We start from the raw sequence: 11,990 nt of genomic DNA, 5'->3' as shown, positions 1-11,990 counted from the left end.
ATAAATAAATATATGAATAAATAAATTAAATGAAATAAAATAAATAAATAAATAAAAATAAAATAAAATAAATAAATAAATAAATAAAAAAACGACAAAAAGAAAAGTTGAAGATATTTATAAGACATGAGATATAATAGAATGCAACAAAATGTAACAGAACAGTAATTTTCCATTAACTATATGATGCAAGAGAAAAAAGGTATCTGTAAAACGAAAATTTACGCCATGTGTAGCCGCAGGTCTGTGTCTCTCAAAGGTCTGCTTCTTGCCACAAAGTTTAAATCCTTTGCTAGTTCTGTTTGTACACTTGACGTTATTTCTATAATGTCTGATTTAGCTTTGCTCTATCATCCATGTTGTTTTTTCCTGCATATAATGGGTATTCCTTATACTAATGTCCCTCTTTCAGTTAACCCTTTGACTGCTTTTTGGTACATACATCTCTCCTGGATTACTAATCACTTTGAGACATCTTTACATGTTCTACAACCTCCTGGGTAGAAATTATAGATGCTTATATAGATTTCGTGAATTACTCCTGGTGGCGGTAATTTTTTCGTATCTCAGTGAAAGGGTTAAATGCCCCATATTCTTCACTAATCTAGTTACTTAATCTCTAAGCTTGATACTGATAGGGCGTAGATTTTAGTACATAAATAAATAAATAACTTGCCTTTTTATCATTGATGATTATGATTATTAGAGAAAAATCTTTCAACTCTACAAATTTATTTCTCTCTCTTGCTGATGCATTGCTAATGAGAGACACTGATGCATAGCTAATGAGAGACACTGATGCATAGCTATTGAGAGACACTGATGCATAGCTAATGAGAGACACTGATGCATAGCTAATGAGAGACGCTGATGCATAGCTAATGAGAGACACTGATGCATAGCTATAGACACTGGTGCATAGCTATAGAGAGACACTGATGCATAGCTAATGAGAGACAATGATGCATAGCTAACGAGAGACACTGATGCATAGCTAACGAGACACTGATGCATAGCTAATGAGAGACACTGATGCATAGCTAATGAGAGACACTGATGCATAGCTAATGAGAGACACTGATGCATAGCTATAGACACTGGTGCATAGCTATAGAGAGACACTGATGCATAGCTAATGAGAGACAATGATGCATAGCTAACGAGAGACACTGGTGCATAGCTATAGACACTGGTGCATAGCTATAGAGAGACACTGGTGCATAGCTAATGAGAGACAATGATGCATAGCTAATGAGACAATGATGCATAGCTATAGACACTGGTGCATAGCTATAGACACTGGTGCATAGCTATAGAGAGACACTGATGCATAGCTAATGAGAGACAATGATGCATAGCTAATGAGAGACACTGATGCATAGCTATAGACACTGGTGCATAGCTATAGAGAGACACTGATGCAGAGCTATAGAGAGACACTGATGTATAGCTATAGAGAGACACTGATGCATAGCTATAGACACGTGCATAGCTACAGAGAGACATTGATGCATAGCTATAGACACGTGCATAGCTACAGAGAGACACTGATGCATAGCTATAGAGAGACACTGATGCATAGCTAAAGACACTGATGCATAGCTATAGAGAGACAATGATGCATAGCTATAGAGTGGCACTGATGCATAGCTATAGATTGGCACTGATGCATATCTGTAGAGTGAAAATATGTAAAGGTAGTCATTTCCTGAGAGATTCCTTTCTGGTAGGTATTGGTTATTATTATTATTATTATTATTATTATTATTATTATTATCATTATTGTTATTATTATTATTATTATTATTATTATTATTATTATTATTATTATTATTATTATTGCTGGAGATGCATATAAAATCACGAAGACAGTTGAAAGATCAAGACCAAGATCCGAAAAAAAACGGCGGCGTGTAGAGGAGACAGGTGGCGGATCTGCAGCCAACTTTAACCCACGCCGGAAGTAGCTTCACTTGGTACGTAGTGCATTCATGGAGATTATAACGAATCACTTTGCAAAAAAAAGTTTGTACTGGAGTTGCTTTGTGTTGCAGACTCGTTTCAACAGAACCTTGACACTAGTTCTGTAGCAACCTGTCTTCTGGTCATGCCGACTTGTATTTCGTGGTAATTCTGTTGATGGCACTCGTACTTCGTGGCACACCAGCAGGTAACGCGTAGCCATTTACATAAAGAATAGTGTGGACAGCAGCCACGTGCTTGCCACCACACAGTTATGTTGATCTGTGAGCACTCGTGGAGAAATGGGGTCCCGGCCTGGCTGGGGGTGTAGCCTGCCAGTGAGTTGCCAGCTGTACACTTCTGTTTTGTTACCACGTTGGGCAAGTGAGGATTTTTTTTTTCTTTTGTAAGAGGGCCACTGGTTTAGAGCAACAACAACAAAAAAAAGTACAAAAAAGGCCCACTTAATGCTGGTTCTCATAGATTCCAAAGAGAACTGGCATTTAGTGGACCTTTTTCTTTTTTACAATATTTTTTTGTTGCTCCCTCCACTCTCTCTCTCTCTCTCTCTCTCTCTCTCTCTCTCTCTCTCTCTCTCTCTCTCTCTCTCTCTCTCTCTCTCTCTCTCTCTCTCTCTCAGCAAGAAATATGATCACTTACATCATTGTGATGGGAACACACACACACACCTCATAAAAAGAGGAATATTATAAAATTAGAAAGAATACAAAGAGCAGTCACTAAGATGGTTCCGGAGTTGAGTAAGTCGACCTATTAGGAGAGATTAAGAATGTTGGAAATTCTTATCCTTGAAAATAGGAGAGAGAGAGGGGATTAAACATCTATAGAATGATAAGTGGTATGAAAAATGTGGATAAAGAATGTTTTATAAATTTAGACACACAGAGTACAAGGGGACACAGTAAGAAGCTGTAGAAAGTTAACTGTAGAAGAGACATCAAGAAGTATAGTTTTCCTCACAGAGGTGTGAACAAATGGAATAAACTCAGTGGAGACATTGTCAGTGCCATAACTATCCATGCTTTTAATACCAAACTGGATAGATATAGAGACGGGATACTAGGACAGTACTCTCCTCCCGTAAACCACAACTAGGTAAATGCACACACACACACACACACACCCCCCATGTAGTGTAGTGGTCAGCATACTCAGCTGACAACTAAGAAGGCCCAGGTTTGAGCCCAGGTTGCAGTAAGGCAAATGGACAAGCCTCTTAATGTGTAACCCCTGTTCACTTAGCAGCAAGTAGGTACAAGATGTAACCCAGGGGGTTGTGACCTTTCTGTCCTGGTGTATGGTGTGTGAGTGGTCTCCTTCCTACTCAAAGATCAGTCAGTATGGGCTCTTAAGCTCTTTCCATAGGGGAACAGCTGGCTGGTTGGCCAGCAGATGAGCATAGATGAATGATACAAGTGTGCGTGCAAGTTTATTTTTTTGCCATGCCTGTGATAGGTTTTGGGTGCCCCAGTGACTCAAATGTCTGCAGTCTGTCAGATCATCAAAACAATACCCAGGAAACATAGCAGTGGCAATTCGCATTTCTTTTTCCCTTGTGTCTGCCATCATCCCCCGACCCTTGTGCTCTCTCTCTCTCTCTCTCTCTCTCTCTCTCTCTCTCTCTCTCTCTCTCTCTCTCTCTCTCTCTCTCTCTCTCTCTCTCTCTCTCTCTCTCTCTCTCTCTCTCTCTCTCTCTCTCTCTCTCTCTCTCTCTCTCTCTCTCTCTCTCTCTCTCTCCTGAGTAGTGATTATTGTTTAATACATGATGCATTTTTTTTCACAGAACTTATCAGCACAGAAAAATGGTCATTGTCATAGGCCTAGAGGGAAGTGCCAATAAAATTGGTATTGGCATAATTCAAGATGGAGTAGTTTTGTCAAATCCTCGCCGGACATACATCACCCCCCCCTGGCCAAGGATTTGTTCCTCATGACACAGCCAAGCATCATCAGGTGAGAAGCAGTAATTTATCCCTGCATATACAAAAAGTGTCTTTCTGCTGTCAGGACTTCCTACAAGATCCACTTACTCCTTGCTATCATTGTAGAGATAGCTATTGCATCCCAAGACCAGTATCACGTCAGTAGTGAAATATATCTTTTCCAACAATACAAGTACCTCTCATCCTTGGCTCCATTGTTTGACTCCCACTTTCTACATTGCAAGTAGAACTTCATCCATCACTCATACCTTGTCATTGTATCTTGTGCATAGGATAGCATCACCTCCCAGATCCTTCTAGCATACACTATTTAACCAAGCACAACTACTAATCATTAGAACACTGTGCCCACAAATTCATACTATGTAAAATCATTGTCTTGGTCTTGCTTTCATTATAATTTCTGTACTGGTTTCATCTTAATTTTTATGTTCCCCAAACTCTCAACAGTATTGATTACCTACAGAGGGATAATAGTCATCAACACAATCCATTCCTAAAAGTAAGTTTGGCTTGACATAAGCATATGCACATTTTCAATAATCCCCCCACTCTCTCTCTCTCTCTCTCTCTCTCTCTCTCTCTCTCTCTCTCTCTCTCTCTCTCTCTCTCTCTCTCTCTCTCTCTCTCTCTCTCTCTCTCTCTCTCTCTCTCTCTCTCTCTCTCTCTCTCTCTCATTGACTTACTGCAGCAATTCTCAAATTTATGTTATTTTGTTATCACCTTTACAAGTCTTATCATCTAGTATGGACTCTCTTAACACCCACTAGACCTTAATTCTAGGTTGTCTACTGATTATTTTTGTCTAGTTATCAGTCTGTATGTTTGCTGGGAGCCGCCGTGGTACAGTGGTACCGCGCGCGCTTTGGGGGCCAAAGTGGTCATCAGGCGCACGGGTTCGAATCCTGGCTACGGTCCGAGGGTAGGAGGGGCATCCACTCGGGGTAACGGTTCCCAAATGCCAAATCCAAAAATTCCTTCATCAGGAGGCACTGTCTCAGCCCTGACAGACTAGGGAAAACTAGACGAAGAAAAAAAAAAAAAAAAAAAAAAAAAAAAAATCAGTCTGTATGTTTACTCCAATGAATAACCTAAAGAATAGAGAGGTAGACAGCTTCCTTAGGATTAGTAATCTGGATATAGCAAAAAAATAACACTTTCAAGCTTGATGAAGTTTTATGTAAAAGGAAGATAGGAAATGATTGATTGTCAAATGAAACTGTGGAGAAAAAACAACTATGTAGAGTAGACCCAGCTATCAGTTTGTTAGTGCAAGGCCAGTAAGGTGCCTTAGGAGAATGATCAGATAGATTAATGAATAGGGATAACTGATGAATTTAGATGTGTATATATTACACATGGACTGCATGTATATACTTGGTGACTTCTTACTGCTTTCATTATGTTCTTGTTCCTGTCTCTTGGAATTTCCTCCAAGGATTGTGGCTACAGTAAGGAGTTTCCATTTGCTCCTGTCCATACATATCCTTGCACTCTCCTGTTCTTTCCTTCCACACTTTTTATTCCACAGATATGCTGACCTAGCCTTTAGAGAAATATACCTAGTATGTGTTATGTGCAAGGGTTATGTTCTGCGAAAAGGTTACATAATGAGAATTCACATATATCGAACCTATTATTAATTATAAGGGGTTTATGTTCCACAGCCCATTTTTGAACCATGTAAATATTTATTCCAGCACTGCTTCACAAAAAATAAAGCACTAAAGCAACAGTAAAATGCATTAATAAAGATAAGTTGTAAAATATAATATGAAAAGACATTGTAAACAAACAAAAAATTTGAAATTGTGGTCTGGGTGCAGTGTGAGGAAAGTGTGGGGAAACATTTGCACCCACCACCCTCTAGTGCGAGTCGGCCACCCTGTCTCACCAACCAGTTGCACCACCACCACTGCTACTCACATAATAGGGAATCTTTCTCACATATTGAGTATACTTGGCACATTTTGATTAGTCACGTATGATAGAATTTGCATATTTTGAACTGGCATATATTGAATACCTGGTGTATTTTTCTTTTCCAAGGGTTAATTAAGTTACCTTACTATAGACTTAAGTACATAAGAAAATAGATGAATCTGTAAGAAGTTCATTGGCTTATGTGTAGCATTTCCTGTGTAAGACTTACCTACCTATTTCCACCTAAAATCCCTATCTAAATTTAGCTAATCTTCCTTTAAAGCTCTTTGTTGACATGGCAATAACAACCTGATCACTGAATTTTTCAGTCACCAATTTCTTCCTCTCTCTTTTTTCAAATTTATCAAACTTGAACCTATTACGTCTAGTTCTATCATGATTACAGACTAGGGATTTTTTTATATCTCTACATATATACCTTATGTCATGTCAGTATCAGATCCCCTTTTAATTTACACCTGTACTGAATGAAAATCTAAAACCTTTAGTCTGCTCTTGTAAAGAATATTTTGCATTCCTTATACCTTTTAATCATTCTTCTTGTAATGAATATAACATACCTATATTCCTCCCATGAGATGGGGATCAGAGCTGTACAAAACATAAAGGTGTGCCTAACTCAATTGCTAGCATTGGCATAGGGCTAGTAGCACCACCCTTGCTGGGCCTAAGCATATTGAGTAGGGTGGCCAGTTCCTTTCTCTGCCTCCTTTATGTTCTCAGGTATAGGTGACTGGTACCCATTTTTAAGGGTAAGTGAATTTAGGAGCAGGCAGCCATCCCAGAATAGTCCCAGCCATGGCCAGAATTTGAACCTTTGACTTGCATTATAGTCAGACACACTGCTTTTTAAGCTACCATGCTTCCCACACATTGCCTGAATAAAACCTGAACAGTGTAACTTTGGTATTACTTTGGGAGTGCTACTTTTAGTTCTCCAAAAGAGGAATCATAATTATAATAGTGATTATTATTATTATATAATGATACATCTGTTGTGTTCCTAGTTAACATAAAATAGAATCCACATTTAAACATTCTGGTCATCATATTATAGAACAACCTAAACAGTATGTGTAAAAGGGTCAGATAAGCAGGAAAATTAGATTCAGCATGAATAAATATACTAACTTCCACATAAATATTATTTATAAAAAACACTTTAAATAACTATACCATAAAGATCATGAGCATAGCTAGATCAACTTCAGAAAGAAATTTCAGAGTGCTGATATCCCCTGATTTCTAGCTGAGAAAGAAGTGCATTAGTGTGTACAACAGAGCAAAGTACTTGGTTTTATTAATTGGAATGTTAGGAATGGCAGAACAGATGTGACTCAAGTTTGTGCTCAGCTTTTGTTAAGCCACACTTAGATTATGCTGTTCAGTTTTGGTCTTATTATTATAGAATAGACATAGGCTAGAGTCTATGCATAAAATATGATTTAGTTAAAATGCCTAAGTTGTATTCATAGGAAAGATGTAGAATGAATGGTGATATGAGAGGAGTATATTATTCAAATTGGCTAAAAAGCTCATACAAATGGTTATAAACAAGACAATGTTAGATTTAAAAAAAAGTGATAGACAGAATTTGGTTTACAAATAATGTTGTGGATGGTGGAACAAATGTAGTGAACAAAGCAGATGACCAGACATAAGATATTTATGGATGAAGATGGCAAATGTTCAGTTTTTTAAGTGCTCAGAAGCTGCCTTGTTTAGGTCAGCTGGCCTTTTGCAGTCTTCGTATATTCATATATGTATTCTTATGTCGTAAAATTTGCAGAAACTTTTGTATGGCATTGGTGGTCCTTTTTATGCAAGGGTTCTGTATGGAATGTAAGAAACTTTTTCAAGAGGGTAACCTATGTTCCTTTCATTTGATTTCCAAACTACCCTCCTATGGCTTCTATCCTCTCTGTCACTTCATCTCAGGTTTCCTTTCTGACAGTTCTATTGCTGCTGTGGTAGACAGTCACTGTTCTCCTAAATCTATTAACAGTGGAGTTCCTCAGGGTTCTGTCCTGTCACCCACTCTCTTATTATTATTCATCAATGACCTAAACCAAACTTCTTGTCCTGTCCACTCCTATGCTGATGATATCACCCTGCATTTCTCCACGTCTTTTCATAGACATCCAACCCTTCAGAAAGTAAACATTTCACGCAGGGAAGCCACAGAACGCCTGATTTCTGATCTTTCTAAAATTTCTGATTGGGGCAGAACAAAAGTTGGTATTGTTCAATGCCTCAAAAACTCAATTCCTCCATCTATCAACTCAACACAACCTTCCAGACAACTATCACCTCTTCTTCAGTGACACTCAACTGTCTCCCTCTTCTACTCTGAACATCCTCGGTCTGTTCCTTACTGAGCTGGAAACTTCACATCTCATCTCTAGCTAAAACAGCTTCTATGAAGTTAGACGTTCTGCGACATCTCCGCCAACTCTTCTCACCCCACCAACTGCTGACTCTGTACAGGCTCCTTATTCGTCCATGTATGGAGTATGCTTCAAATGTCCTTGGGGGGTGGGGGTTCCACTCATATTGCTCTTCTAGACAGGGTGGAATCAAAAGCTTTTTTCTCATCAACCCCTCTCCTCTGACTGACTGTCTTCATCCTTTCTCTCATCGCCACAGTGTTGCATCTTTAGCTGTCTTCTACTGCTATTTTCATGCTAACTGCTCTTGTGATCTTGCTAACTGCAAGACTTCTCCTCCCACGGCCTCGCTGCACAAGGCTTTCTTCTTTCTCTCACTCTTATTCTGTCCACCCCTCTAATGCAAGAGTTAACCAGTATTCTCAATCATTCATCCCTTTCTCTGGTAAACTCTGGAACTCCCTGCCTGCTTTTGTATTTCCACCTTCCTATGACTTGAATTCCTTCAAAAGGGAGGTTTCAAGACGCTTATCCTTCAATTTTTGACTACTGCTTTGAACCCTTTTCTAGGACTGGCATCTCAGTGGGCTCTTTTTTTTATTGGATTTTTGTTGCCCTTGGCCGGTGTCCCTCCTACATAAAAAGAAAAAAAAATTCATTTTGCAATGCTAATTTCAACCTTAATTTAAGGAAATTAATATTTCATAGCAGTTATATTTATTATTATAGCTTTTATATTAAATCTAATTTCTCCATCAGGCAAATGTACTGGAAGTCCTCAATCAAGCTCTTTCAGAAGCAGATGTCACTCCCCAGGATATAAATGCCATAGCTTACACAAAGGGTCCTGGTATGGCTGCACCACTGATCAGTGTAGCAGTAGTGGCCCGTACCATTGCCCAGCTGTGGGATAAACCACTTGTTGCTGTCAATCATTGCATTGGACACATTGAAATGGGAAGATTGATAACAGGAGCAAAAAATCCAACTGTACTATATGTAAGTGGAGGTAATACACAAATAATTGCTTATTTAGAAAAAAGATATAGAATATTTGGAGAAACCATTGATATGGCTGTTGGAAACTGCTTGGATAGATTTGCTAGAATTTTAATGCTGTCCAATGATCCAAGTCCTGGATATAATATTGAACAAATGGCAAAGAATGGTTCAAAATATCTTCCTCTTCCATACTGTGTAAAAGGCATGGATGTTTCATTTTCGGGTATTCTTTCCTACCTAGAAGACCGTGTAGATAAACTTCTAAAGAGTGGAGAATATACAAAAAGTGATCTTTGCTTTTCTCTTCAGGAAACAATATTTGCAATGTTAGTAGAGATCACTGAACGAGCTATGGCTCATTGTGGGTCACAAGAAGTACTCATTTGTGGAGGTGTTGGCTGTAATCTCAGGTTGCAACAGATGATGAAAATAATGTGTGAGGAGAGAGGAGCAAAACTCTATGCAACTGATGAATCATTCTGTATTGACAATGGAGCTATGATAGCACAGGCTGGGTACCTCATGTACACATCTGGCATTACAACTTCACTTCAGGATACTTGGGTAACACAAAGGTTTAGGACTGATGATGTTCATGTGACCTGGAGGGAGTGAATAAAAATAAAATTGTGCCATAGTTTTATTACTTTGATGTAAGGATTTATAATAATTAAGGTACTCAAGTAAAAAAAGTTATGCAATGTTGCATTTAGCACAAATGATTCTCATGTTTTAGTGTAACATGAAATTTTTCAGATGTTTGATCTTAATAATAGAAATCCATATTTTGTTTCTGGTTATCCATGACTTTATGATGAAAATTTCACATGATACCAACACTGATGAATCTTGTTTTGCAGTGCTATGTTAGACCCATCTCATCTCATCATTATGTCCCTTGTTCTTGTGGTACTGGATACATATACTTAAACTGTAGTTGCCTGCAGGTGTTGTACTTATGGAAAGCATATCCTATTGACTTCTGCATATGTGATTATTACAGATGTGTTCTCAAATAAGACAGATATTGTACAAGTTGCTTTTAAGTGGCTTGAGATTATATATTTTGAAGTACATCAAAATGCAGATAATCACTGTGTGTAGGATGATTCTTGCTTTTTATGACAGAACTCCAAATCAGGTAATTTTTTTTAATATGCCAGCAAGAGTAGTACACATTTTGATAAGTTGCACTACAAATCAGGCTAGAGCTTCCATTGACAATAAAAGGCATCTATTAATTTGCAGAATTTGTAATAAGCTAGTGTGGAGGAAAACTAAAGAGGAAGATATAGAAAAGAAAAGAAAAAAAACATGGAAGACAACAGTAAATGGGAGGAATCATATCACAAATTAGCATCTTCCTAGCAAACCGAGATTCTCACTCTGGCTGAATTTGTGGAAATTATTTCCATTTTCCTCCACACTGTTAGCAGACATGCATCCAGTGTCCTGTGAATTTCATGTTTCTAAATTAAATTGAAATTTATAGGGTATGAGCTAATAAAGTACTTTATAGTTATAGCTCTACAAGGATCAAGTACGTAATACTGAGTTGATAACTGGTGTGCATCGTCAAATACAGGTTTTTTGTTTTAAATATTGGTAGAATATCATCACTAATTTAGTTAATTACAATTAATGAGTGCATCCAGTCATACTAAGTGAGGAGCAGCAGCCAACAATTTTTCCAGATATTGTTCTGTGGCCTTTATTATCACATTACTTATAGGGCAGGAGCAGACATGATCATTCTCCTCTTCATAATGAATTGTGTTCCACCACTCACCAGAGACCACCACCACTTTGCAGCTGGTGTTGCAACTTTGAGCTGCTGTGATCCTGGCTGGCAGGGAAGTGCTACTGCTTAAGTACTATTACGAGTACATTAGTGACACTTGCTTCTTTCACCATCACCTGTTAGTCAGTGTTCCAAACACCTGGAAGATTGTCATAGTATAACAATCAGGGAAAACAATACTATGGTAACTGTATAACTAACACTTGACTACGAACATAAATGTAGATAGACTTGAACAATTGATGGCTGGGGCATGTGCATATGAAAACTATTGATTAGTAATAAGAGTAACCATCCAGTTGCTACTGTGAGGGCTCATTTATTACTACCCTGCAGGAAGGTATGGACTACAGAGCAGAGGCAGTTCACATGAATGATATAAGAAATGAGAATGTGGAAATGACTGCATGAGATTTCAACCAGGTAAGAAATTGCATGAAAACAGATTGTGGAAATGTGGACATTAAGAAGTGAGCATGGAATAGAATGAATGGAAAAAAGCTTTTGATAGAGTCTGGCACAAAGCTTTGATTTCCAAACTACCCTCCTACAGCTTCTATCCTCTCTAACTTCATCTCAAGTTTCCTTTCTGACCGTTCCATTGCTGCTGTGTTAAGTGGCCACTGTTCTTCTAAATCTATTAACAGTGGTGTTCCTCAGAGTTCTGTCCTGTCATCCACTCTCTTCCTATTATTCATCAATGATCTTTTAAACCAAGCTTTTTGTCCTATCCACTCCAATGCTGATGATACCACCCTGCATTTTTCCACGTCTTTTCGTAGACATCCATCCCTTCAGGAAATAAACAGTTCATGCAGGGAAGCCACATAATGCCTGACTTCTGATATTTCTAAAATTTCAGATTAGGGCAGAGCAAACTTAGTATTGTTCAGTGCCTCAGAAACTCAATTCTTTCATCAACTTGACACA

General features: G+C 38.2%; 2 protein-coding genes across 3 annotated transcripts in view; one reads left to right on the top strand and one right to left on the bottom strand.

Moving 5' to 3' along the window:
* The window catches only part of LOC135108518 (uncharacterized), a 46,359-nt gene that overhangs the window by 31,210 nt on the left and 3,159 nt on the right, over positions 1–11,990 (bottom strand). The gene's annotated exons all lie outside the window — the stretch shown is intronic.
* On the top strand, positions 1,850–9,890 carry LOC135108506 (tRNA N6-adenosine threonylcarbamoyltransferase-like). Of its 2 annotated transcripts, XM_064019601.1 has the most exons (4): positions 1,850–1,976; positions 3,767–3,936; positions 4,377–4,428; positions 9,017–9,890. In XM_064019601.1, exons 2-4 carry the CDS (start codon positions 3,914–3,916, stop codon positions 9,872–9,874), a joined length of 933 nt encoding a protein of 310 aa, XP_063875671.1. In that variant the 5' UTR covers positions 1,850–1,976; positions 3,767–3,913; the 3' UTR covers positions 9,875–9,890. The 2 variants fall into 2 exon arrangements, with proteins under 2 accessions (XP_063875671.1, XP_063875676.1); XM_064019606.1 differs by lacking the exon at positions 4,377–4,428.

This window comes from Scylla paramamosain, chromosome 2 (genome assembly GCF_035594125.1).
Source record: "Scylla paramamosain isolate STU-SP2022 chromosome 2, ASM3559412v1, whole genome shotgun sequence".
Lineage (NCBI taxonomy): Eukaryota > Metazoa > Arthropoda > Malacostraca > Decapoda > Portunidae > Scylla > Scylla paramamosain.
The sequence above is the reverse complement of the archived record's forward strand: the minus strand, read 5'-3'. Positions and strand labels throughout refer to the sequence as shown.

Coding starts and splice junctions, on each gene's coding strand:
- LOC135108506 (XM_064019601.1), top strand. CDS start 3,914: ATGACACAGCCAAGCATCATCAG. Junction 3,937..4,376: donor ACACAGCCAAGCATCATCAG/GTGAGAAGCAGT, acceptor AACTCTCAACAG/TATTGATTACCTACAGAGGG. Junction 4,429..9,016: donor AACACAATCCATTCCTAAAA/GTAAGTTTGGCT, acceptor TTTCTCCATCAG/GCAAATGTACTGGAAGTCCT.